General features: G+C 51.7%; 1 protein-coding gene across 1 annotated transcript in view; it reads right to left on the minus strand.

Annotated features, from left to right (window-relative positions):
- Positions 1 to 168: 168 nt before the first annotated feature.
- PTK2B (protein tyrosine kinase 2 beta) overlaps positions 169 to 27,586 on the minus strand; it is a 121,408-nt gene continuing 93,990 nt past the window's right edge. Inside the window, 27 exon segments of the mRNA XM_048212225.2 lie at positions 169 to 1,255; positions 2,741 to 2,821; positions 3,074 to 3,202; positions 3,204 to 3,212; positions 3,915 to 3,961; positions 5,352 to 5,376; positions 5,744 to 5,779; positions 6,001 to 6,147; positions 10,400 to 10,525; positions 11,794 to 11,859; positions 13,138 to 13,246; positions 15,779 to 15,983; positions 16,852 to 16,941; positions 17,142 to 17,242; positions 18,893 to 19,008; positions 19,270 to 19,370; positions 19,609 to 19,693; positions 20,642 to 20,739; positions 21,226 to 21,276; positions 21,988 to 22,034; positions 22,489 to 22,528; positions 23,073 to 23,190; positions 23,902 to 24,003; positions 24,601 to 24,675; positions 25,087 to 25,227; positions 25,670 to 25,724; positions 25,939 to 26,001. Of these exon segments, the coding sequence (XP_048068182.1) occupies positions 1,040 to 1,255; positions 2,741 to 2,821; positions 3,074 to 3,202; positions 3,204 to 3,212; positions 3,915 to 3,961; positions 5,352 to 5,376; positions 5,744 to 5,779; positions 6,001 to 6,147; positions 10,400 to 10,525; positions 11,794 to 11,859; positions 13,138 to 13,246; positions 15,779 to 15,983; positions 16,852 to 16,941; positions 17,142 to 17,242; positions 18,893 to 19,008; positions 19,270 to 19,370; positions 19,609 to 19,693; positions 20,642 to 20,739; positions 21,226 to 21,276; positions 21,988 to 22,034; positions 22,489 to 22,528; positions 23,073 to 23,190; positions 23,902 to 24,003; positions 24,601 to 24,675; positions 25,087 to 25,227; positions 25,670 to 25,724; positions 25,939 to 26,001 (2,479 nt within the window). The 3' untranslated portion in view covers positions 169 to 1,039.

Here is a 27,586-nt window from a genome sequence, read left to right on the forward strand (position 1 = left end):
TGACCCTATTGCCCCTGCCCCGGTGTCACCACACACCCCTACGTGCTCTTGGTTCTTGATCTGCGCCCAACAGAGCACAATCGATTTCTTCCAGGGTGGTGGCCCAAGGTCAACGTCACCCTCCCTACAAAGAGCAGGTCAAGCAAACAAAACAATCAAACCACAAAGCAAATGGTACAATTTTAATTCATCCACAAGTCCAATAGAAAGAAGGTAAAAGAGTATTTTGCACAAACACGAGGGAGGGATGAGGGCAAATGGGAAAGGGGGCGGAGAAAAGGAGAAGTAAGAAAAGAGGGAGAGAAGGAAGGGGCAAAGTCAGGGAAGAGAGAGAAAGGGCACAGGGAAGAGAGCAGATTGTGGTCCAAGTCCTGTTTTGGCCTCGTCTCTCCCCTTCTCCCAGACGCTTGGCGTATTGACAACACAGCGTCTTGTGCCCGGACTCCCAATAGCTTGTTCCTGGACTGGGTCCCAGGTCCCCCCTCAGGGGGGCACACAGCTGTCAGTCCAGACCACACTCACGTTAAATAAATTCCAATATACACTGTACAAGAAAGCCAGGCCCATCCCTCATCTCGCCAGCCGCCCACCCCCAAAAGGAAAGCCCTTCCCCAGCCCCTCTGCACATCAAGGGACCTCCGTGGGCGGAAGAAGAAGGAATAGCTTGACTCCAATAGATAGGCCTGCCATGTCCATGCATAAAGCCATCATGACCACTGGGGGACCAGTGTGACCCCAATGGGGCAGGCGGGTGTGAGGAGGGAGCGGCCAGCAGCAGCAGAGCTCCCTCTGAGCCCTCTTTGTCACCCCCTGGCATCTATAGCCCTGAGTCCCCTCTGTCCAGCTGCAGCCTGAGCAGCACAGTCTGGGGGTTGGGGTGGGGAGAGGGGGTCGTGCAAAGTGGCAAGGGAAGAAGGACTCCCCGCAGCCTTCCCCCTGAGAAGACCCACATGACCGAAGGCAAGGCAGGGGCCGGGGGCAGGGGAGGGAACACTACAGGCAGGGGCAGAAGACGCAGGCAGGTGGCGCCCACCCTCCATCACTCTGGAGGTGGGTGGGCCAGATTGGCCAGAACTTTGGCCTGGTCTACGGCATCGAGCAGGTTCTTGGCGTCCACGGCCAGGGTGTGGGAGGCTGTAAGCATCTGACGCTTGCACTCCTCACTCAGGGAGGTCACGGCGTTTTGCTGGGCCAGGCGCATCTTATTGATGAGCTCCGCTAGGTCCTTGTTGAGCAATTTCTGGGTCCCCTCGATCTGTAGGAAAAGCACATAGGAGAGGCTGAGGGGCTGCAGAGCTTAAGCCTGGAGAATGGGCAGCCTTTGGTGCTGGCCGAGGCTGTCAGAGGTTCTCGGGGGGACAGGTCTGATCTAAGCTTGGGCTGAGCCTAAGGCCCCATGTGGGCTGGAGCCAGGTCAGCAAGGACAGACATTGCAGACGCCCCAGACCCCAGCCTACCCCATGCTAGCTCAGTCTGACGCGGCCCCACAGGCCGTCCCTTCACTGCGGCATCCCTTGTGCTGGCCCAAGGTTACTGTGAAGGGTCACGGGACAAGTGCATTTATTCATTTTTGTTAGCTGTCTACCTTCAAATCGAGAGACCAGGGACCATGGCTTGAGCTGTAGGGTTTGGTTTACCTCCATATCCCAGTGCCTAGCATGCTGAGCGCAGACTCGGCACTCGAGATATTACCAAGTGAAACGAACGACGGAGCCATCACGTGGAAGGTAAAGACCGCTCACAACAGAAGGTATGGCTCCAGCTGGGGCTCCTCTATGGGCTGCTGGTGCCACCCAGAGGGAGGCTGGGAAATGCCCAAGCCCTCCTGCATCATCTCGTCTTGAACAGTCACAGGTTGTGGGGACGGTGGTGTGATGCAGCCATCACCTGTGCTGGGTTGCTGGGAGATGGTGGCTCACGCCGCCTGGCGGGGGCATGGGGTTCTGCTGAGCTCCGTGCTGGTTTCCAGGCAGACAACCAGCACATGTTCAGAGGCGCTAGTGTTCGGCGTTCAACTACATTCAGAGTCTCCTATGCCTGCGGGTAACGACCCCTGACCAGTGGGGTGGCTCGAAACAACACAGATTAGTTTCTTCCACTGCTGGAGGTCAGAAGGCTGGAATGGGTCCTACGGGGCTAAAGTCAAGGGGAAGCTGGGCCGTGCTCCTTCTCCAGGCTCTAGGGGGAGAATCTGTTCCCTGCCTTTTCCAGCTTCTAAAGGTTGCTGCCTTCCTTGGCTTGTGGATCCTTCCAGCAGCGACATTAGCCCAACTCTGCTTCTGTCATCCCATCTCCTTCTCTGACTCTTACAGGATGTCTGCTTCTGCCACCCTCTTACAAGGACCCCTGTGCCTCACTGCACCCACTTGGATAATGCAGCATCACCAGCCCATCTCACACCTGCCAAGTACCGAACCACAGTACTTGAGCGCACGTAGCCTTACGGTGGCAGGTGTCTTCACTTGCACACCCTCGTGCGTTACCAAATCACTGCAACTCTCTAAGACTTACATGGGGAGACCCCCCACCAGGAGGCTGGTGGGGTCCCTGGGCCCCACCTCAGCCCCCCTGGGGTCCCGCTCAGATTTGTCATGCAGAGCCATGAGCGAGAGGCTCGCAGACAGACATAAGGCTGCCTGTGGGGTCCTTCTGCTTCTGCACTGTGAAGTACAGCCGGGGCAGGTGAAGGTGAAGGGCAGAAGTGACAGCGGATGACACTGTGTGGGAGGAGCACACCCACCTCTGTCCGGGAGGACGACGGCAAGGAGGGCAGGAGATCGTCCACACTCCCAATGAGCTTCCGCAGGGTCAGGCCCACGTTCTGTGAGAGAGGGGGTAGGGTGACTCTCACCTCTTGCTTTTGGAGAAAGCCGTGTTTCCCCGGGGAAGAGCCCTCCTGGGATGGTACCTGCCCTCCACGACTACCTGGCACTAAAATCCCGCCGACACTTTGCACGAAAGGGAGTCTTTTTGGGAAAGGCAACTGCTGGGCAGAAAAGGAAGCTCAGGGCCATCCCCTTCCACCCAGGGCCAGGGTGAGCAGCCCTCCACTCACCCTGTCCGCGGCTCTCACCTTCACCACCACCACGTAGCCCTCGGGGGGCAGCTGACAGAGCTCATTCTTGAGGTCCAGCACAGCCCGCACCAGCTCCATGACATTGAGGTACACCAGATCATCGGTCCGGTCCAGGTTGGCTGTGGGGCTGGATGGACTGGGGGGGAAAGCAAGTGGCAGGGGGGATGGTCGTGAGTCTGGGGGACACTGTTAGTCTTTCTCGGGCAGGCACGACTCGTGCCAACATAGCCACCAGCCCAGTTTGAAAAGACTTCTCTGAAATAATGGTGTCCTGTCCTTGGGGGTGCTTCCCTCCCTTCTGCTTTCAGGGCAGTGGTTCTCAGAGGACAGTCGGCCAGGGAATCTTAAAAAAAATACTGATCGCTGGTGTCACACCAGACCACCGGAACCATCACCTGTGTTTGGGAGCCGGGTGGTTTTCAAAGCTCCTCGGATGACTCTAACGGGAGCCAAGGCTCACACCCACTGTTCCAGAGTGAGGACTGCCGGCACCTGGTCCCAGGCTACTGCAAGAACAGTGTGCGTGCGGGAAGCCAAGGGGGCAGCTTGAGAGAGGAAGGGGGTCCACACTTCCTGCTCCTAGGGCTGGGTCAATGAGCTTTCCTCCAGGTCAGGGAGGGGGGCATGGGAGATGAGGAGACTGGGCTTCCCCCTTTTCACGAATTCGCTGTGTGGCCTTAGACAAGGTACTTCTCTCTGGGCTCAGCTGTATAATGAGGATGCAGGACTGGATTATTTCTGAGGGCGTCTGAAGTCTTCACAGCCCATGGCCTTGGCCTTGTGCCTCGTGGAGTCCTGATTCAAACTCATTACCAGCTTCAGCACCGCCAACACATACCTGCGCGGCCAGCCGAGGTGGCTTCTGTGGCGGGCCCGTGAACTCCGCTGCAAGGGGGAGGGAGAGTGAGTGTGTTAGGGGGAGGTCTCGGCCCCCTGGCCCCTCCCTTCATACCTGCTGATAACCAAGCCAACCCCTCTCCTCTGCTACCGGGAGACCCAGGGAAACGAAGGTCGAAGGTGTTTCCGGGAAACACCTCTGGTCTCCCTGGTCCTCTCACAACCAAGCACTGCTGTCCACTTGATAGAAAGAAAAAGCCAAAGTTGCAGTGGTGATGGAGTGATTACAGCTGGTGCTGTAGCTTCTGCTGGGTGCACACAGGCCCCCGAGCCCATGCTCCAGGGAAGAAACTTTACCCCAGTGCCAGAGCAGCTAATGGGGTAGCTTTGTGAGGAATCCCTGATGGTCTGCTTTGAGCATTTGGGGGGCCCAGGAAGTGAAACAGAGAGGAACCACACTATTCACTCCACACTTTGAGAAGCAAAGACACGCGCAAGGCCTGTGGAGTTGCTGGAAGAGGGAGCAGGAATGGAAGCCAGAAGACTGGTTCTACTCTCCCTTTGGCCACCAGATAGCTGCGTGACCTGGGGCAGCTCCCTTACACTCCCTGGCCCTTACTTTTCATCTGTTAAATAGGAGGGTTCCCCCAGAAGGGACCTTGGAGCCGACTGCCTGGGCTCCAATCAGAGCTCTGCTATGTACCAGCTGTGTGAATTTGGGTAAGTTACTTGACCTTTCCGTGCCTCAGTTTCATGTCCTTTGTAAAATGGACATAATGATTCATTGTACCTATCCGGTCGAGTTGCTGTGGGGTTGTAAGCTGACATTTGCAAGCAACTTGGGCTCGCGCTTGACTAGCGTTCAGCTTCCTGGGACGGTTGTCATTGTCATCACTGTCACCATCCCCATCACCACCATCATCAGCTGCACCCCCCAGGAGGATGGTGATGAGCCTGGCTTACTGCCGGCTCTTCCTGCTCCCCTTTCAGCAGCAGTTTCTGGAAAGGCCCTCTGGCCTCGGCTGCTCCCTGCCTGACCTCTCTCTTCCGTGCCCTGGGCCTAGGGAAGAGAGGCATCAGCTGGGGGAGGTGGGCAGAGCTACTGTCCCCTGGGGACAGCCTCCAACAGAGTGAGGGGCAGATAGGAAGGAAGGACAACCAAGGCCTCCAAATAAATGTAAGAGGGCAGAGGACCCCGGCAGAAGGGAGAAATGACAGCATGCTGAGGCAGGGAGAGGGCGGGGGTGGTGGATGGAGCAGAGGGTGAATATCAGTTCCCAAACAGGCCCTGTGTGCACGCTCTGAACTGAAACAGGCGGAGTTTCTGAAAATGGCGAAGAGACCCTGCGGCCTCTGCCACGGGCATCAAGCATGCGTGACGGTTCTGCACCAGAGGTCAAGCGGCAGCTCCCGCCAAAAGGAAAGCGCCAACACTTACTGTAGCCGGCCTCCTTCTCTGGGGTCTGGAAGGGAGGAGAGAGAACATGTCACCAATGCAGCTCCGGGGACACCCCGCTCCCGACCTTCACCTGTTCCCCACACCCTCAGCTGCACGCTTGGAGGCCAGAGGGGCAGGGGGCCGCCCGGGAGCCTGAGGGCCCTGTGGCAGGGCGGGGATGCGCTATGGTTGTAGATCTAGCGGGAGCTCAGGAACCACGAGCGGAACTTCAGAGCTTCGTGGAGATCCCAGTGAGGGGAGACGTCGAGCTCGCAGGGGCAGAGGCAAAAAGGGAAGGGATGGGCAGGCAGGGGGCCTGGCGCTGGGTCCCGCTCTCTCCAACGCCTTCCCAGGCCTTGACTTTAAGGCAGCGATCTCTCCCGGTGACTTACCAGCGGGGACTTATCGTTCATGTACACCATGGGGTCCTGCGGAGGAGGAAATCCAAGCAAACAACTTAGGATTCTAGAACTGAAAACCCTAAGGACACATGGAGAGCATTCCCTCTCGTCAGCTGGGGGCGCAAGAGGACCCAAGGGGACACAGTGGTGTGGACGTGGCTCCCATTCAAGCACTTCTATCACACTGTGTTCAGCAGCGCTGCAGAGAGTGGGGTGTCCCTCCCACCCACGGCTCAGTGGCTGCTCACCAAAGATTTTTCCTCCTGCCTCAGCCACTGGTAATCTTCCACCATCTGCTTCTGCTGCCTGTCCAGGATCTGCCGCATCTTGAGCCTCTCGGCCTCCCACAGCTGCTGGGCCTCCTCTCGGCTGCTGGGTCGGATGAAGTCCTCTTCCTGAGAGGACAGCGGGGAGAGAGGAGAGGACACGATGAGCCCAGTGCCCAGACCCAGGCACTGGGTCTGAAGAGCCTGTGGGAGCCACAAGCCTTGGCCTCGCTGGCTGCTTTCCTTCTTGCAAGGTTTGTTCTTAAATCCACAGCCGTGTATGCAGCCAGTTACTGGCTGTGCTGCGGTGTCATGTCAAACCCGAAAGCACAGCACTGAACGCGCATCGTATTTAAACAATTACGGGATCTGCTCATCCAATTACATTTTCAAATTACTGCCCTAATAGTATTTGCTCAGTTGGCATTTGTCATGGTTACGGTCACTTTATACATTTAAAAATGCAAAGCCAGCCCTCTGGAAAGCCTTGAATGCTTATCGCCACCAGAACACTGTGGCAGGGGGTCTGGGAGCTTTGAGGAGCGTGGCACTGCCTCTAGCCTCACCGTGTGCCGTCCCGCAAAGCTGTCCACGGAGGGATGAGGGAGAGGGAAGGAGCAACAGCGTGCAGCCGTGTGATTGTGCGTTTTTATGAAAACATACTCTTTACTAAGCTAGTAGTAGTTTGGGTTATCGATCCAAAGGCTAAAAGAAATGCATGAGCTAAGAGAAAAGTGAAGAACGAAATTTAAAGCAATATCGTTCTATAGATGTGCGGTACATGCTTGCTCTCCCTAGCTTTGGTAATCCAACCCACCTTTTCACTCATCTGAAGGGCTCTGGAACTACAGTTTCACCTGGGAGTTCTTAAACAGAAGGTGTTACATGTTTTCTTACTCCTTCTTCCCCCTCAATCTTCCCCAGAGTTCATTTATATCATTATCTGCTTGTCCCTTCAAACTTTGGCTTTTTTCTGCTGCACACGATCACCTTGGCCTCCCGGACTCATGAGTGCTATTGTCATTCTTTTGATTGCATGAAGCCCTGGGGTGACCTTTGTCGGGGGCAGGACCCTTCTGTGACATCCAGACGAGCAGCCTCTTCAGATCCTTGCTTTTAAAGTGGGCATTTTACATACATGTCACTAGCACAGAATGCTAAAAATTATTCTCTATCTACTTCAGCAAGTCATAATCTCTGCCAAGCCTCTAAAAAAGATTTTCCCCACCAAACCCTTTGAAATACACTTGAATATAACAACACAGTTTCAAATTAGTTATATTGGTCTGTTTTTCCTAGTGCTCGCTGAGCTTCAATCACGGCTCTTGATTTCTAACAATACTTCCCCCCACCCCCGCCGCACGTTAGATTTCTTGCTGAAATATTCTTTGTTGCTCTATTCAACACCTACTTGTTAAGCAGCTACTATGTGGCAGGCATAGGGATGGGTGCTGGGAGGGCAGTGAGGATAAAATATGCGATGTCCCTGTTCTCACAGGGTGAAGTAAGCAACAGTTAGACCAGCATTCTCAACCTCAGCACCATTAACATGTGAGGCCAGATCATTCTTTTTTGGGGGAAATTTCCTGTAAATTGTAGGATGCTCAACAGCAAGTCCACAAAATAGATGCTTTTAGCATCTCCCCAGTTGCAATAAAATGCCTCCAGACATCTCCAAATGTCCTCTCGGAGGCAAGATCATCTCGGCTGAGGTCTACTGAGTTAGACCTTATTTTAAGAAATAATTTTCAGGGCATAAGAGTATTTCACAATCATAGAATTGATAAAATAAGATTTATTTCCCAGAGGCTGATGCTCCAAAATGAGGGTATTTGAAGGTTACAAACATCTGCAGTTAAATGTCGATACCTACAAACACAATGGTATGGCTACCCTAGGCTATTGACAAATAGTGACACACAGGAACTAAGTGTCAAACATTCTGAATATCGAGCTAGGAATCTCCAGGTGAGACTAGACTAGACTGAGAAAGACTAAGTACTGGTAGAGGAAGTTCGTAGACTCAAGAAAGCACTGTATAGTTTTGTAAGTGTTAAAGGAAAATTCCCACTACTCAACTGTCTAGGATGCCCCAAGCCTGATCACCATCTTGCCAAATATTTTAACATGTATTGGAAAATGTTTTCTTGTGTCTTACAATTTCATAATAAAACTCAGGGAGAAAATATGATTTAAAAAAATTGATCACTTTAGGGCTTACTTGTCTGTAAGTTACCTCAGATATTCTTATCAGGCAATGGATACTTACATTGCTGGTCACTTTTACAAGGAATCAGGCTCTTGTGGTGTCTTAAAATGACTCTCGAAAGCTGTGACTCCTCCCATAATCTGACGACCCCCTCCCATCTTGCCAGCTTTGTTTCCACCTCCAAATGCATCCTCCAAATGCATCCATCCAGCACCTGCACTTGCCCTGTGGTTTTCCATCACTCAGTCTTGGCTCCTACTGATGCCTCTGCCTCTTTTATCCCCATGCCCGTTCAAGGCCCAGCTGAAAAAAAGAAGCTGGAAAGAGCTATTCTCTCTGAACTCCCACTGCACCTTTGCATTACCTCTGTGCACCACTCTCAGCTTTATGGCTTGTATTACAGGTAAGTGTGCACCTGCCCTATTCCTTCTGGCCGCCTGAAGCTCACCGAAAGCAGAACCCCCTTGTTCTCCCTTCAGCACCTAGGACAGTGCCTGGCAAAGCATTTCTGCACAAGGTAGTTCATTGAATTTTATTATAATTTTAAACCTTCATTGTGAGGTCTTCAAGAGGGAGATCGCTGCCATCCTGACTCTTGTGTGGAATGCCAGATTCCCAGATGAGTCAGGCAAGAGAGTCAGTCAGTAGAAAATTGTTTTTGTGGGGAAACCATGTCTGATTTTTGTTAAAGGCTCTCAGATGCTTTGCAGGAAGCCTATTATACCTTTCCAGAATTCCACCTGAAAGAGGTTTTCTCAGTCTTTTTGATGTATATCATAAAATGGATTTTATATTTTTTACTTTTTTTTTTGTTTACTTAAAGAAACATTCATTATATTCTTTTAGGCAGACCTTCCCTATGACAAGTACTTGTAAATCCCTGACACAAAAGGTCCTTTTTTCCTGCTGCACAGTATGTCTTTATGGAACTGAACAAAGTCTTACGGTGAAGCAGGGATTAGACAAAGGCAGTGCCACCCCAGAAATGTGCAAAATAGCTTTTTTCTAAAAGGACACATTTTAAAGCAAAGCTCACTAAAACTCAATTACGAATAGAGTCAAGGACAGGAAGGTGGAGGAACTGAATGAATGTTGCCTAAATTATAGTGCATACTTAAAAATGCAGTTTTATTATTGTTAAGTATATGTTGAGATATAAATTGGTTAAATTAATTTAAAAGAGGAAAATGAGCTAGATCAGGGGAAAATGTAGTCCACAATAGATCTCGCTGCCTAGAATTCTAAGTTACTTTATGCATTTCAAAATTTTGCTAAATTAAAAATAATGGCACAGAATATATCAACATAACTTTCCCATATTTTTCAAATCTATTGTAATAAACGGGGAGTTTTTCCTAAAACTTTTAGAGTCATGTATACTGAGCCTGAAATATACGTGTATACAGAGTTAGAACTAAAATAATGCCTTTGGTTTGTTTTGGCATGTATCAAGACTCAGTTTAGTAAAGTATATCAAATATTCATGCCAGATGACCACAGCTCCATTGAAGAAGAAGACGGGTGCTGAGAAGTGAAAAGTGGGTATCTCTTTTACAAGCAAAGCTGCTTTTTTTTTTTTCCTTACAAGACTTCACAATTAGAAGCTAATCCATGAAGTACTCAGGGCCTTATTGGCGGTTACACAAAGACGTGACTGGGAAGGGTGGCTTAGCCCCACACTAACCCCCAAGCTCCTTCCAATACGACATCAACTTTTACAAAAGCAGCAGGAGTACAGCCACAAGGAAACCTTTCCTTTGACTAAAGAGAGATTTAGCAACCAAAGCAATCAGGCAGGAAGGGCAGAACTGGGCAGAGCCTCCAGGATCTTTTATTCTCTGGCACCATCAGGCTTGGTTGCCCTCTGCCTACAGGCCTCCACACTACTCCTTAGGGCTCAGAAAAGGGCCCTGAGACACAGCACCAGAGTATGGACAGGGGCAGGTCCAGTTCCAGCTGGTGTCCTTGGGAGCAGAGCCTGACTCGGCCCCCAGCTTCCAATGTGTTTGCAAAGGAGAAGGAGTTACAGAGCCCCTTGGTGGGCTGACTGGTGCATTAAAGCATGGAGGGCCCCTCCTGAGCTGGAGGATGTGGGGTTCCTGGTGTCCCAGACACCTCCCTCTAGCAGCCTCCTGAGTTCGGGCTAGGACCCAGCATGCAGAGCCCTCTTACCCGCATGCTGTGGCGCTTGAAGACATTGTGCCGGTGGAGAGGTGGGGTGTGCAGCGAGTTTACAGGAGATGGATACTCCATAGGGCTGGTGAGCGTAGGTGAGCTGGCACACAGACCCTCAGGGACCTATTCACGAGAAGCAAAGAAGCACCAGCACAGGGACAAGACAAGAAGGTGGACAATTAGCTGCTACAAACATGAGCACAAAGAAACAATAATGGGCACCACTGGAGACACAGGACTTATTCTTCAGGAGCTAACTAAGAATGTGGTGTGGGCATTTCATTGGTCTTGTTTGGGAGACATGGCAGGGCGACACACACAGCTCTTGGCTAGGAGTCAGTGCAGCCCCTGTGGCCTCTTATTCATCTGACAGCCAATCATACGGTGCTCTGCGTATAATGGGGTCCACATGTGTTACTGACCTACTGAGTCCATGTCTCCTCCTTCAGGACTCTTCAGAAAGGAGTTCTATTCCATAAGCATGTCGCGAACTGACAGATATGATTAGCTCACAGAAATGTGTGTGTGTTTGTATTTAATCACTATTTTAAACAACACAAAAAGGTATGATTCTTTGTAGGAATATTGCTTCTATCTTCTGCATCAATGTGTTCTTCTTCACACAACAAGGTTTTATCTGTTAGTTCTTGGTTGGCCTTGTTTTGGTACTGGAGCATTTCCTTGAGAAATATATGACCATGGCACACCACCTTTCTGTAAGGAGCACCAGATAAACGGACATTGTTTCTATTGGTTGAGATGCCCCATTGTTGAACAGTGACTGAACTGAAGGATGTAAGAGAAGAAAAGAGTTGAGCCTTGGTTCCCTATGACTGAGATCTAGGACAGAGACACAAGACAGAGACATTCTCAGACAGTGACCAACATCTTGGGAAGATCCCATGGTTGGTAATGATGGAGGCATGAGGAAAGCTCCGATGGAACTTTGCTCTCAGCTTCTGGCCACCTGGGTTTTGCCTAAAGTCTCCATGGGGAGCCCCAGAGAGCAACTCCATTCTCTGGGGAACATCAACTGTCCCCAACTGCCTGAAATTCCTTCTCAGAAAGCTCTGCTCTGGGTAGGGGACCAGGGAGTCCTTGGGCATAGAGAAGTAGCTACAGGCAGGCACACAGAACAACAAACACTATGGACAGATGGACTGAGCTTAAGGCAAGTCTTAGCTGAGGACAGCCTGGTAGAATTGCATTTTGATTCTTTTGATCTCTGGGCACTCTGAGTTCAAATTCTCTTATGGGTACCAAAGAAGAGTCAATGCAGAACATCTCCATAACTCCATTGCTATTCCTCAAAGGCACAAGAATGGAATTTCAGGAAGGTCCAAGATGAGGAATGGCCCCAAACTTTCCCAGCCCTCTGGTTACATGTTTACCTGGAACTGTAGCTTGGGAGCCAGGAGGTTGGTTTGTGGAGGAGGTCTATACTTGGGCCGGCTGGGCTGGAGAGAAAACACAGAGATGAGTCAGACCATGCCTCTCTTCTTGAGTGAGCATAGCTCACCAAGGGAAATGTTGTGTTGGACACAGGTCAGACTTATTCAGAATGAAGGAGAGAGATGAGGGGAAAAGTTATCATTAAAATTTGCATTCACTTACTGAGCACCCATTATGTGCTGAGTGATGAGCAGGTACAAAGAAGCCTGTCTCTCTGCCCTCCTGGGGGACATCACTAACTAAAGGGTTTACTGATCTCTGGTGTGGAACCTCTTTAGGTATGGGAACACCTGTCAAATCAGCTGTCAAAAGCCACATCCTTCAGAAGTAACGAGTCACCAAGGGCTCAGGCACTTGCGGAGGGTTCATGCAGGAGATGAAAACTGAGCTGGGCCCTGACTGAGGGAAGGGTCAGGGCATGCCAGGCAAGGAGGGACAGTGAGAAAAGGCCTTGAATCAGATAGGACTTTGTGATGGACTGTTTGTGTCCCCCCCCCCCCGAGATTCATATGTTGAAGCCCCAACCCTTAGTGTGATGGCATGTGGAGGTAGGACTTTTGCCAGATAATTAGGATTAGATGAGGTCATGAGGGTGGGGCTCTCATGAGGGGGTTAGTGTCATTATCAGAAGAGACACCAGAGCTCTTGTTCTCTCTGCTGTGCAAAGACACAGTGAGAAGATGGCCATCTGCAAGCCAAGAAGAGAGTCCTCACCAGACAATGAATCTGCCAGCACCTTGGTCTTGGACTTCCTAGCCTCCACACCAAGTCTATGGTATGCTGTTATGGTAGCCTGAGCTGAGTAATATGGATATGGTCCCTCAAAACCCACCCACCTAATGGCATGGTAGCAGGACACTGGATTCTGAACCCAGAGATGCCATGAAGGGTGTGGACATGGAGGCTGGACATAAGGCACCCAGGGTCACTCCCCATACGTGTGCCCTCAGGGACATCCAATTTGTTCCTTAAAAACACCAGAAAGAAAAGTGCTCCAGCCCCTCAAGGAAAGAGTTTCCAGGGTGATTCCCTGGCCTAGCTGCCCTCCGAGGGGTCTGCTCTCTTGGGGCCTCAGACCACACCTGCCAGGGCACCCATGCTATGGAGGCTGAATTTAGTGCTGACAGATAGGCAGTTGCATTGAGGGCCAAGAGGACCATAGAAGCACATCATGCCTATGCTGGAGGAAGAGAGAGGAGTTACATAGTCTGGCCAGGAATGGGCTAGATGGAGACACAGCTCTGCTTGATTCACAGGATTCATGAGACCAGGGCTTGGTTTACCTTGGGTGGGGGTTCCTGGTAGGCTGTGGGCTCTAAGATTTTGGGAGGTCGGTAGCGAGCATTCCTCTCCTGCTCTATAGCGATGTCCTTCTCCATCTGATAAATGTCACTGCCAAGGAGTCAGGTCAGATAAAGAAAGAGGAACAAAGTTAAAGATGCTCCTGGGTCCTCTCTTCTGCACTCCTTCCTCTGAAGCCTGGAGAGGCCCAAAGAAGGACCATTGGGTCCCATTTCTGTCTCCTTGTAGAGTGGCCTGGGGAGACCCTTCTGAGAAGGCTGGAAGATGGACCCTGAGGCTGTTTCCCCAACAATGAAGTTGGGAGAATCACTGGAATGGATCCATGGTGGGAAAAAGTCTTCGGAGAGCCAGTCCCACAGGTCAGTGTAAGTGCGTCTCCTGCCCCCTCCCACGCATCTTGTCTTCCTGTGCCTGCTATTGGCACCAACCCCCTATGTAGATGTCTGATATCCAGCCAACTTCAAGACTGAGCTGCTGTGTTCTACATCTCCTACTCCTCATTCAACCACCCACCAACACATTCCTGGTGTGTACTAATGAGAAATGGCTGTGGATTCAACTTCTGGGTTAGGTATGTGCATGCTTCTTGCTCTTCTTACTCAATCCAGTGTTTCCCAACTTGGGAATCACAAACCCTAGAGGACTCTGGAATGATCACAGGGGGTCCCTGAATTCACATGTTCATATGTGTACCAAGCATTGTCTGTAGACCAAGTATTACGTGCTACCAAATATACAATATTTGTATTGTATTTTCAAGTGTACATGCATTATACTGTACATTATATAAAAAATTCATTATATAGCTTAATGGATTTTGCCAACCAATAAATTCTGAAAATGTAACTATTGTTACAGGGAGGATTTTCAAAATTTGACATTAAAAGGGCCCTTCTTATGCCCACAAGATTAGGAAATACTCATCAAATCCTTTCTTAACTCTAATGGAGGACTGCCAGGCTGTAGCTTGAGGAGAGTATCCTGAGGTCCTTGGGGTCTTCAGATATCCTTCCAATTACACCAGAAAGTCTGCTCCTAACTCCATAGGGCCTGGTTGCTCTAATGGGGCATGCTTCTCAGCCCACAGAGAAGCACCTGTCACAACTCCCCATGGTTCTTAAGCCCCCAGAATGAATTAAGATCCCCCTCTTACCCTCATCACCCCTGAACTTTGGCCCTTTCAAATTACATCTTTCAAATGCTTTTCCTAGAACTCTTTGGCTCCTCAAATTTCCCTTATGAAGGACCAAAAGATGAGACTAGAATTAATCAGGGGTGTCAACAAAGGGACAAATAGGAACAGAGAGGTCTTTTAAGCTGGAGGCCTTGCAGACCATGTTGGAACCCATGGCCCCACAAGCAAACTCAGAGTTATTCCCAATGCCCCAGCTTGGGCAGTCCCAGATTGCCCCTGGTGGTATCTCCCCACAAAGCAGTTGCCAGGGGCTCTTTTCTTTCTCTAAAAAATGCCAACATGTTGACTGCAGTGTAAAGTCAGTTGTTTTTAACATTAATTAAACACTAGATTCCCTAATGCAGGGGTCGGCAAACTATTGTCCACAGGCCAAATCCAGCCCACCGCCTATTTTTATATGGTTCCAAACCAAGAATAATTTTTACAATTTTTTAACGACTGAAGAAAATAAAAAGAAGAAATTTCATGACATGTGAATATTATGTAAAATTCAAATTTCTGTTCCCCCACATAGTCTTAGTGAAACCCAGCTTCACACATTGAAGAATGTATTGTCTGTGGCTGCTTTCGAGCTATAAAGGCAGAGTTGAGTCATTTTAACAGAGACCATATATGGCTTGCAAAGCTCAAAATATTTACTATCTGGCCCTTTATAGAAAAAGTTTGCTGATCCCTGCCCTAAAGGATGCAAAAAAAAAAAAAAAAAAGTCAGACGACGCAAGGAGGAGCTGTTGGCATGCAAGCCACCAAGGAAACAGGGGGACCATCTAACATGTGCTCTGACAGCACCCTTCACTACGAGAGAATAATGGCTCTTGGGTGAAAGACCAGAATTCCAGGCTGCCAATGCTCTATTGAGAAGGGACAGGCAACCCCCGGGTTGCTGTCTAAATGGTCAAAAATCAATCACTCCCTTCCCCCCTATCTGGGAGGAACAATCAAAGGCAGAGAGGCACAAGATTCTCTTGAGGGAATGCAGGTCCCATGCCCGAGCTGGGCCTCCTGTAAGGCACACCCCCAATCTCTGCAAAGAGCACAGGCACATCGAAATGAAAGTCTAAACCATTGACTGTCTCTGTGAGTTCCTAAATGACAGTGAACTCGGTCAATCCCCTGTCCTCTGACCGAGCTGCTGAGCTTCTGTGACATGTGTGGCACCATGGTTCTGTTGGGAGGACCAGCCAATTCTGCTTGGACGCATGGCTTCATGTTGGTCAGAGGGGAGGTCCTGGTGCAAGTCCCAGCCCCACCCGTCACTGCCACAGCTCTGAGCCTGAATTCTCTCATCCCTAAGGTGGCCATGAGGATACCAACTGCATCTCGTTTAGGGAAGTACATTTCTTGTAAGCCCCTAAAAGCAGCTGAAGAGGAGACTTGCTTTCTGAGGTCCCTGGGCCTGCAGCCCCCCACCCCTGCTCCATGGTCACCTGAGGTTGCACACGAGCTCAGTGAAGCGGGGCCGCTCACTGGGGTCGTAGTCCCAGCAGCGAGTCATGAGGGTGTAGAGGACAGGTGGGCAGAGGTCGGGCTTGGGCAGCCGGTCCCCCTTCTCGAGCACCCCAATGACGTCCTTGTTCTCCAGCCAGAAGAAGGGCTGTTTGCCAAAGCTCAGGATCTCCCACATGCAGACAGCTGAGGGCAGGAAGAGAGGGCTCAGGACCTGCGCTGGGGAGGACACATGCCTGGAGAGGCCAGTCCACCCTCCTCAGGAAAAACCATGGCAGTCAGCACTCAGTCCCAGCCAGGGACCTCCTGAGTTCTCCAGCCTCCCCTTCTAGCATCCTGGGGTCTTGCCCACTGTGGTGGTCCACCGAGGAGAGACCAATCACCTGCATCTGCAAGTGAACTAAGGCTCTCTTCCCTAGACCCCTTCCACATGGAGCCATTAGGTTTTGTGGGGTGAGGAGGAGGGGGGCAGTCAAAGGGCATGTTGTTGGGACCACCAGTGCCTTCCCTTAAGAGGGAGTGAAGACTCTACGGGAAAGCTGGGGTTTGAAGCCTAGCACCAGCACATGCTGCCAACACAAGCCCCTGGCCTGCCTGAGCCTCAGTTTCCTTATCTGGAAAATGGGAATAATAATAATGAGCTTTTATTGGGCTGGCTGTGGAGAACAGAGCAGGCTAATCTATGTGGCTGTGTGCCCTGGAAGGGGCTGTCCATCTATCACCTGGTTTTGTTCTCACCTCTCCCTGTACCTCCTTCTCAGAACAAACCTCAGAGTTTTGATCCCCTCTAGGGAGGGGGTCTCCACGTCAGTCCCTGGGATTGGTTGGTGGAGTCCATGCTCCCCTCAGGAGCCAATACTGCCCACACAGGCCCTTAGCCCGTGTCACCCCCAACCCACCACCGGTCCCCACTTCTGGGACTTCTCAGTAGCTACAGCAAAACAGAACCCTTGCAACCCAGGGGTGGCGGTCCAGACCCCTGCCCCCCCTCTTAGCCTGGTCATGGAGGGGAGAATCAGAGCCCTTTCCCATGCTCTTCTGAAACTCCACTCACCAAACATCCAGACGTCACTGGCTGTGGTAAAGCGGCGGAAGTTGATGGACTCAGGGGACATCCACTTGATGGGGAGACGGGTCACAGAGGCTTTGGGTGGGCAAAGAGATTCACAGGAGTTATTTAGCAAAGAAAGATCCAGAATTATCCAGAATTACAACCTGTTCTCCAGAGACTCTTGGCCTGGGCTTGACCAACTGTAGCCTTTTTTTCTTCCTTTCGTTTTTTTTTTTGGGGGGGGGGCTGCAGCGACCTCTCCAGGGAAAAGGCTGGGGCTGAACACCCCTCACCTTTGTAATACTCCTCATCCTCAATGTACCGGGAAAGGCCGAAGTCCCCCAGCTTCACACACTCAGTGGAGGCCACTAGGATGTTTCGGACGGCAATGTCCCTGGGAGAGAGATGTGAAGGTTCAGAATGTTTCATTCCGATAGACAGTGGACAGAGAGATAAGGGAGAAGCGTGCTGACCAGGGCCCCAGGAGGCTGGGCTGGCCTTCCAGGTCCCCCCCACATGAGGCCCTCGGCCACCTCGTTCCACCTCCCTGGGGAGGTTTATCTCCCATCTCTTTTCTCACACGGCTCCAGTGCGAAGCCTAGCTCAGGTTCCCAGGACTTGCTCTGCACGCTTGCTCTGTGGGCTGCACCCTCCCCTCTGCCAGGGATGCTGTCACCCTGCTGATTCTTCAAGGGAGAGCCCCAACCACTTTCCCTGGCACTCTTCCCCCCTGCTTCTGCAACTCCATCCGACCGTAGGCTTTTGTCATGGCTAAGAGCAACAGCTCGGGGAAAACCTCCATGCAGCCCGAGGATAGTCAGGACCACCCAAATGCTTTACACACCCTGCCTTGTGACAGAGACCCTCAGAAGCCCCCTCAACCCTGCCACAGAGGAGGGGGCGGGGGAGGACGGGCACAGAGAGCCAAAGGAGCTGGCCTAGGAGGTTCCCTGTGTTGGGGGTGGGGTCAGCCCAGGCAGCCTAGCTCCAGAGCTGAGCTCTGACCCCTCTCTCGGGAGCACTCACTGACTCCGTTTACCTCCTGTTCCTGGCATCCTTTCTAACCCCAGGATCATCTGCTCGCTTCTCACAGGCAGGCTCCATTCCCTATCATCTGTCTTTATTACAGAAGAGCTGACTTCGAAGCAGGACAACTTCACCCAAACAAACAAGGGAAACAGATCTATTATGCCACCACCCTCCCCTCATGACTATTTACATCTCAAATTTTACCCTCATGCTAGAAGGTAAGCTCTACAAGGAAAGGGAATTTGGGTCTGTTTTGATTACAACTTTCTCCCAGAGCCGAGGACAGTGCCTGGAAGCATGGGGTAGGAGCTCCAGATGTGTTGAACGAGTGAATGGAACGAATGAACATTTACAACCCCACACATTGCTCTGCATCGTATCACCCACAAGGCCACATATCTCACGTCCAGGTGTTGAAGAATTCACCTGCTCACCTCACTATTCTGGGAGCACCCCCTCTGCCTCTTCCAGGGGATCACATCCCTTGTGGCTGGAACCTCCTTTCAGGGAATGGGAACAAAGCCAGGTGGAGAAGGAGTCCACTCCACAGCCAGAGGGAGGAGAGGACTTGGCAGCTCAGGGATGCTGAGAACCAGTGGGGGGCCAGGTGCTTGGGCTGGGAAGGGCCTAGACTCCAGGATCTTCCCGGTGCTGCCCCAGTCCAGTCCCCCTGCCTGGGCCGTGTGCCAAAAATGGGTGATGAGCCTGAGGATAGCAAGCTCTGTGCAAGTAGGGGAGCAATGTCCTAGACCCCACCGGGAAGCGGGCTAGGCTATGCTGAGCTACAGTCAGATGCCCAGCACTTTCGATTCACTCTTAATAACAGTGCTGTGAGGTATGCACGGTGATTCCACCTTTCAGATGAGGCAACGGGTTCCTAGCAGATGCTCGAGTTGTCACATGAGGCAGGACCAGCGTTGGCGTCTCAACACTCATCTGCATGACCCCGAAGCCCCGCATTACCCCAACCTCTCCATGGTCAGATCAAGGAGCTCAGCTTTCTCCCCAGCCCCACCTGTGGACACAGTTGATGCTCTCCAGGTAGGCCATGGCCTTGCAAATCTGCAGCGAGTACAGGACGAGAGTGAGCACCTTCAAGGAGTTCTTGTTTCTCTCCAGGTAGTGGCCCAGCTGTAGGAAGGGGGAAGATGCCATCAGGACTCCGGCACAGCCTCCAAAGGCAGCCACCAAGCCCTTCCCTGGCAAACCCAGATTGGCAAGATGTTCCAGAAATTTCCTCTACACACGATCTCTGGGTTGTTTGGGCTGGATCCAGAGGGCAGGAAGCTGGGAGTTAAGGGCCCATGCTCTAAATGCATCCCACCCTGAGGCGCCGCTCAGCTGTGGCCTAGCTGTCATCACAGGGTTCCACTTCTGCCATCCCCAGCTCACCTCACCGTAGGGATACAATTCCATGATGATCCAGGTGGGCTCCTCTTCAATGATGCCGATCAACTTCACGATATGCGGATGGTCGAGATTCTTCATGATCACTGACATTGGGGGCAAGAGGGATGGGCCAGAGTGGCTCTAAGGTGCAATACGGGAAACAGGCTGGACTCTCCCAACTGGGTGAAATGGGGAGGGAAATTCCTCCCGACGGAGGTCCCTGCGCTGTTTGTACCCTCCCCATCCACGGTTCCAGGCCCTTCTCCCATCTTGGAGGTCCGTGTGGTCCCAGGGGTCTTTTCCCACTCACGGGGGTTGTGTCATTTCCCAGGGGACACATACCGGCCTCACTCAGGAACTTCTCCTTATTGTCCAGAGTGCAGTCCTTCTTACATGTCTTTACGGCGACGTTGATTTTCTCCCCTTTCTGCAATGGAAGTCTGTTCAGAGCCCCTTGGGCCAGCCCAGGGCTCAAAAGAAAGTGTCCCCTCTCCAGCATTGCCATGGTGGTCCCACAGGCTTGGTCTCTGCAAGGTACATTCCTCCCCTTCCTCCTTCTCCCCCCCCCCCTTTCCCCACTCCTCTCCGACTCCTGACTTCATTGCCTTTTTTTTTTTTTTAAGATTTATTTATTTTAGAGCAAGAGAGAGCACAAACAGTAGGGGTAGATGGAGAGGGACAGAGAATCTCAGGCTGAGTACAGAGCCTGACGCAGGGCTTGATCCCATGACCCTGAGATCAGGACTTGAGCCGAAACCAGGAGATGGACACTTAACCAACTGCACCACCCAGGTGCCTGCTGGCTTCATTGCTTCTTGATTAGGGTATGTCAGAACCAGAAAGGACCTTTGAGACTAAAGCCTCTGGCCATCCAGATCGGGACACTGAGGCTCAGGGCCTGTGCTCTGCCCATTGTTCGTGGATGAGTGCGGAGTGTGTGCAAAGCCATCCAATCCAGTGTCCTTGTCTCTTTCTTTCTTTTTATTATTGGCTTTTGCATTTTTGCTGCCTTTTCTTTGGCTCTACCCTTTCTGCAGGGTCCCGCCCCATTGGGGCCTCAAAACTAGCCCCTGCCTCAGATCCTACTCTTCCTCTTCCCAGAGCCACATTTCCCCATACTTCCCCAAGTTCTTGCCCGCCAAGATTCAGCCAACCGTTCCCCAGGTCCTGCCTCCATTTTACTCCCCAGGCTTGCTATCCTTCTGGGAAATGACTTTTGCTTCCAACACTCCCTGGGTATTTCATAAATACTGCAAAGGCCAAGTGGATGAAGAGCCATATATCATGGTAGCCTCTGCAACCCCAGAATATACAAACTCCCTTTCGTCCTAAGGGAAAGTGGGAGAGGAGTGTCCACGAAGAGTCTGGAACTCACGTGATTTGTGTAGACACCTTCATAGACCTCCCCAAAAAAGCCTTCACCAAGAATCCGATTCAGGACCACATCTTCCCGTGTGACGCCATACTGTGGACCTGGGCAGATGGAGAGAGCAGATAGTCTCAGAACACAGAAAGCCCTGATGCCCCTGGGAATCTGAGTATTTGCAGGCCCCAATGCCAGGCTCTGCTCCCCTCCTGCCTAGGCATCACCACACCCCTCAATAACATCTCAGCTGAGATCCAGGAGTTGGCCTGGAAAAGGGGTTCTAGAAGGTTCCATCACCTCAGACCTGGGGAAAAAGGTCTGTCACCCTGTTTCCCCTGAAGGCCAGGTCTCATATCTACACTCTTAGGATCCCCACAGACATCACAGGCACACAAAAGTTCAATAGTGTGGGGAGAAAAGAATGATTTCAGCTTTCAAATCAAAGTGGTTCACTTAGGTTTGCCCCTGTCTGAGGCACACATGGGAGAGGACGAAGGAAGGAAACAAAGTCCCCCTGAGGTGTCACAGATGTCCCCACAATGTCACTTCATAGGGCTCTGTCTGTGGCCACTGTGGTGGGGCCAGAGATCTACCTCCCGGCCTTCGCAGGGTCTCATCGGGAATCTCAGCATAGATGTCTGATTCTGGAATGACAGAAAGAGAACATCCTATGGGTAAGATGCCGTCAGAGGGCACCACCGGGAACCGGGCATGGGGCTCCCGTGCGCAGGCCCGCAAAACCAAGGCTGACATCCCAGGGCGGGTGAGAGCCAGGCAAGAAGTGGGGTTCTCGACCCACATTTTGGTGTGGCCACAGAGCCTAGGGCACCTTGACTTGAATCCCTGCTCACTACTACTTGGTTGCGTCATTTACGGGAAGTTAGTTAGTCTCCCTTAATCTCAGTTTTTCTTTTTGTGAAATGAATGTTTCTAGGTAGGGAATGTCATAAAAATCAAATAAAATAATACCTATTATATATTTAACATTGCTAGGGACTGAATGTTTCTATCTCCCCCCAGTTCATATGTTGAAATCCTGACGCCCAGGGTGAAGCTATTTGGAGGTGGGGCCTTTGGGCGGGCGGGGCGGATTAGGTTCAGATGAGGTCAGGAGTATGGCGCCCCCAGGCGGTGGTGTCTTTTATGGCGGCCCAAGCTCTGACAAACATGGCGCCAAGTATCAACGGGTGAATACATGTTAGCTATTCTGATTGATGACGCTTTACACTGTCACTGAGAAGTCACAGGGGAAGTTTGTTTTTCTGTAACTTTGAGGGAATCCTTGACAATGGCATAAGAGCAGGCAGAAGAGAGGCTCTGGACACAGGCAGAGGACTGCAGACAGGCAGGCTTACCTATGCTGCAGCTCTCTGAGAGGTGGGGTCGCTGCGCCTCCAGGTTGCTGCAGGAGGAGAGGAGAGGGCAGGAGCCTGGCGAATTTGAGCCTCGCAATGCGGCCCCGGGGCAGCCTCGGCCCACCCTCTCCTGCCCACCCCTCCTAGGGGCCAGCTGCACTGTGCCCCCTGTCTGCCCGGAGGAACAGCCTGTCCCAATGACACCAGCCTGGGAGCATGGCCCATGCTGCCAGGGGACAGGAAAGAGGGCACAGCAGCCATTTGCCCTCAGATGAGGCCAGACGGCATTAGGACACCGGACTACCCTTGCAGGATTGACGGGGTGAAATTTACTAGTGAGAAACTGCCACTTATGAAATGCCAGGGTTCCCGTGTTCTCCCCTGGGGCCTGGAAACCAGCAACCATGGCTTGGGGCGGGGGTGTCCCTATTCGTTCTGCCTCCTCCCAGGAAGACACAGGCTGAGTGCAGGCCTTTATCCCTGTCTTCCCTTTGTACTCACAGCACGGGGATCTGGGGCAGGCTGTTCCGCTTCTCACCATCTGGGGAGAGGGCAGAAAGAGGGGGAGCTGGAGCCAGGGACACAGGGGCCTATATGGATGGCCAACCTCATTGCTCCTATGAGCCAACACAAGGGAGACCCCTTCTCACCATTCTGTATCCTCTGCAAGTCTGAGTGGAAGCTAGCCTGAATTAGAGTCCTCTCAGTTGAAGAAATTCTCAAGTTTCTTTCTGCCACCACCCACATGTTCCAACCCGGACCACTGCTTCCTGATCCCATCCCCAAAAAGACCCATGTTCACAGGAGGGACCAGTCATGTTTTAGCACTAGCTTTGCTCTTCCTGGGGCTACAAACACCTCAGCTCCAGAAGCCCGCCCCCAAGCTGCCTCTGGCCAGAGCCTGCAGCTAAGGACCCAGCATGGGTCCACAGGGGGCATCCAGAAAGGCTGGGCGAGCACCTTGTCCCACTTCCAGAGCCTCTTCCTTCACATCTTGGTCAATGGTTTTGCTTCTCCCGCTCTGCCTACGGGGCCTTGAGCCACATGTGCCCATTGGGCCAGTTTGCCTTTAAATGGAGACTCACCTTTCTTGGGATGAATGATAAGAGAGCCTTTGTGCTCCCCCTGAAGCCGGCAGTAACCGTCCACCAGGTCAGCCATGTTCTCGGCCTCTGCCAGAGAGGAGGTTTTGATGGACAAGGACTGCAGAGAAGAGACCAGCCAAGGATGAGACCTGAGAGCCTTGGCTAGCGTCTGCCCCACAGGACTGGAGAAGAAAGGAGTAGACAACGCCAGCCATCCCGTGCTTGGAATCCATCAGCACCTGTCCTGGGGCTCGGCTTCCATTCCCCACAGCCACCAGGGGGCGCACTCGTCATCCCTCCCCACTGGTTACCCTAAACCCTAGGAAGGCCAGATTCAGCTAGGACTTATTTTGGTCTCTGAGTGCACATAACACAATGCCTTGTACCTACTAGGTGCTCCATAGGTAAGACCAGAAACAAGGAGAAGAGGGAGTGGGCAGGGGACAGACAGATGAAAGGGGAGATAGACAATCGGTTTGCAGTCTGAGTTCTCTCTGATTCTTCCACCCACAAAAAGTCCGGGTCCCTGGAGGTCTTATTACTGAGTCATCATCCACTTGTTCAAAGTTAGACCTCTCATTTGTACCTTGATTTCTGGTCACTTCACCCACCCTAAAAACTCCCCCAACTTATTTCTTGACATTTTTAAACAGCTTTGTGTCCTGATACATTTCCCTTATAATTTTATTGTCAACCTGCTACATTGTCTGAGAAATAGGTGCAGTTTTCTTAGCAAGATCCCAGAAGCCAGGCTGACTGACCTAAACAAGAAATCCTGCCCTTCAGTGGATGCCTGTTTCAGAGCCCCCAGGTGCCCAGAGATGCTCACCTGGGGGGCACCTTCGATGCCCAACTGCAGTACCGCCTGGCCCTCCTCCAGGGGGAGGCACCTAATGGACTTGATCTGCTTGAATTCGGCTAGGCAGGTGGGCTGTAAGAAAGGAGGGCAACCTTCAGACCATCCCACTCCTGGGGTCGGGCCATGAAGATTGGTCAGTATGGGAGGAGGGGTTGCAAGGAAGCACTGAGAGCCTCTCAGTGGGATGAAGAGAGAATCAAAGACAATGAAGACTGAAAGGATCATCTGGTCTAAGCTTCTCACTTTGCAGAAGAGAAGATGAGTCTAGAGAGCTGGGACTGGCTCAAGGTCTTATACGTGTTGGTGATAGAGCCAGGACTGGACTCAGGTCTTTTGACCTGAATGATTGCCCCATTTTGCCATTGCAAGAGCAACTGTTTTATTTAAGCCAGAAGAGCACTGACAGTGCCCTTCTGTCTTCTCTTCCTTCCAAACCACCCTTGTTCTCCCCCCACACCAGGCTTTGGGCAGGGGATAGTCACAGGGAAGTAAAGAACCATCTGCCCCGTGCTCCAAATACTCTCTCTAGGGCTACTCATATCAAGAGAGCCTCTCTGCTTTCAGCAAGGGGCAGGAACAACTGAAAAGCAGGACAAGGTAGGCGGCAGCAGAGAGGGGAAGACCGCTTAGCCTGGGGTTGGGTGCAGCCTGCCCCCGGTCTCCCTCTACCTTTGCATCTTGACTTGTCAGCTGGCGGATGCCCTTAGGGCCGATGACTAGGTCCACAGTAATGTTCCATCCTTGCTGGAATAAAAGGAGAGAGAGTACTGTTGCTTCAGTTCTGTCTCCCTTCTATTTCAGAAATTTGAAAAAAAGCTCACTAAGTTAGACACAGGCCACTCTCTCCTGGGCCCTCCAGCTCCTTCAATCTTAAAACCCTGCCAGACAGATTACCCTCCTCCCAACATCCTGCCTACTCTGCCCACCTCCAAGATCTGGAGCCAAGATTTCAGTTCCCTTCCTCAGGCAAGTAGGTTAACGTTGGTTGCATTTGATGGTATGTTGGTGAGGCCCAGCTGCCCGAGGATCTTGGCTTATGTGGGCTGCTACAAGCAAGCACACCCCTTCTAGGCCCCCCATGTTGGCCTCATGGGCCCGTTCCCCGAGAGGCCTGGAATTCAGGTCAGGGAGAGAATAAAGAGGACGTGTCATTACAATGAGTTCACAGCGATAGGTCTCCTGGTCGATGTTGGCAAAGCCCGCGAGGGTGTTGAAGAACTTCATGACGCACTCCTCCTCCCTGAGCGAGGCGTACTGCTGGAATGTCTGCTGGATCATCTTCCGGAACTGCTTGGGCTGGGGGTGGGGGGATGGTCAGTGATGAGCAGACCCTGCTCCTCCAAGCTCTGATTCCTTCCCTGATCTCACCAAAGGCCTCTCTGCTGCCGGAGGTTGGTCCTCAGGTCTTTGCCATGAGAGCAGCAGCAATCTATTACCTAAAGCACACACCTGCTGTCTCAAGGGAGGCTCACCATAGCCCTGGCAGGGAAGCATGGAAAGTAGCATCCCCAGGCCACAAAGCTATTTGGCCTCTGATGTGGAAATGCAGCCAGGTTTCCTAATTGCCAGCCACAGAAAGGGCCCACTGGATGTTTTCAGTGGTCCTATGCCTAGATGGCCCCAAACAGCACAGATACTCTGGTTTTCCCAAGTACCCCAGCCCAATGCCATTAGCTCCAGTCCTGGAGGCCAACACAAAGGGGGCGTCTCTGGGCCCCTTGCCCAGTGGTTTCCTCACCTTTAAGTTCTCCTGCATCTGCTTTGGGAAAAACAGGTCCAGCCCCACTTCCTTCCTGAAAGAAGGGGGGGAAAAAGTGACATTTGACTCCCCCTCATCCCTAACCTAGGACTTTAGACCGATCAGGAAGAGGCAAGATGGCTCAAGGACCAGGGGGATGGGTCCTGCCTGGCTCTGGTCTGGGGATGAACAAGGTGTGGAGTGAGTTAGGAAAAGCAGGGGAGCAAGGAAGGAAGGCAAGAGAGGCAAGGGGCAGCGTCAGAACTTACTCCAGGAGCTCAAAGTTGGACTTTTTGTCAAGTGCATTGTGGGGCATGTCCTTGAAGAACCGCCTGGAGAGAGAGAAGTTACGGACAGGTTGACGGTTGGAGAACAAGGCCATTAGACTGGGCTCACCCAATGCCACACATTGTTCTAGAAGCTCCCTTTCCCCTGCCAAATGTGGTAACCAATGGAAAGGAGAACATTACGAGAATAAAAAGATACTGATATTTACAAAGCCATGAAGAAAAGGAAAACCCACAAATTTCATTGCTAAGAAGGACTCCAGCCTTCTGTTTTGGGAGGCCCAGCTCTGGAACTGCCCAGGTTGGGGACAGAGGAGGAAGATGGAAGTTCTATCTGTGGCCTCTAAAAAGAAATGACCCAAGGCAGCCAACACTGACTGTTGGAAGGCCTAGCATTCGGTGGCTCATGTATATGGCCCAGTTCAGTGGTTCTCAACCCATGGCAATTTTACACCTCCATCTCCAGTGTGGAAACATTTGACAATGTCTGGAAATCTTTGGTTGTCACATCTGGTTAGCAGGAGGGTGGTCCTACCAGCATCTAGTGTGTAGAAGCCAGGGATGCTGTTAAATATCGTACAGTTCAGAGGATGGCCCCCCAACCAAAGAATTACCCAGCCCTAAATATCCCTATTCTTGAGTTGGAGAAACTGTGAGCTTGATCCAAGGAGAGAACTCAGGAATTTGGGAAGAATGCTCTTCCTTGACCCACTTCTCTGTTACCAGGTGTCTGACAGAGTGGGAGAGCGGATCTTGGAGGAGCAGGCCAGCTGGTTAGGGCAGGCCTGCACTCTGGAAACCAAGCAGGTCATGAGGGATGATATTCGCTTGTGGGATATGAGGAGCTTATCCAGGATTCTCCCCTGGATGGACGGTCATTCTCCTCCTACTTGTGCCTGAAAGTGCTTACAGTTAAGATCCCAAATTTCCACACAGCCCATCATGGCAGCTTTAGAAAGTTCTCTGAGCCGTTGTTACCCGCTTGCCCCCCACATTCACAGAAAACCTCAGAGCGTGCCTGTGGAGTGTTGATTATAGGCAACATGGCCTCCAGCCATTCCCGCTGCCTTGAGGGAGCTGCAAAATGTACTCCTAGGTAACTGAACAAATTGGCCTGCTGTATGCACTTACTGAATTCTAACAGGATAAATGTTGGCAAATGCCCATCAGAGAAGAGGATTTTAGATCTTTCAGGGTTATCCATTCATTCAAACGCATACTGCACTCTCATTCTGTGCCAGGCAAATGAAATGCCAATGCCGACTTCGAGGATTTGATAGGATTTCACAATTTAGTGCACGGGAGCCAATCAGAGCAAAGCATAAGTAAGCAGATCCACGCAGGGTGGGGGAGGGGCGGTGGGCATGAGGAAGGGAAGCCTTCAAGATGCTAAGACACTGGAGCTGACTCAGTGGGAAGAAACTATGGCCCCCATACTGCTTGTGATGGACACATCACAGGCATGCTCTCAGATTTTTCTATGAGTGTAGAGGGCGAGCAGACAACGCTGGCTCAGAAAACTTTCTAAAGCTGCAGGATAAAATGAGTTTACCAGGTTGAAAAGGGAACGAGAAGAGTATGCCACACAGCGGGGTCTGCTTCCCAGCCCCTGATGACAGCAGTCTCTTAA

Source organism: Ursus arctos, unplaced genomic scaffold (genome assembly GCF_023065955.2).
Source record: "Ursus arctos isolate Adak ecotype North America unplaced genomic scaffold, UrsArc2.0 scaffold_11, whole genome shotgun sequence".
NCBI lineage: Eukaryota > Metazoa > Chordata > Mammalia > Carnivora > Ursidae > Ursus > Ursus arctos.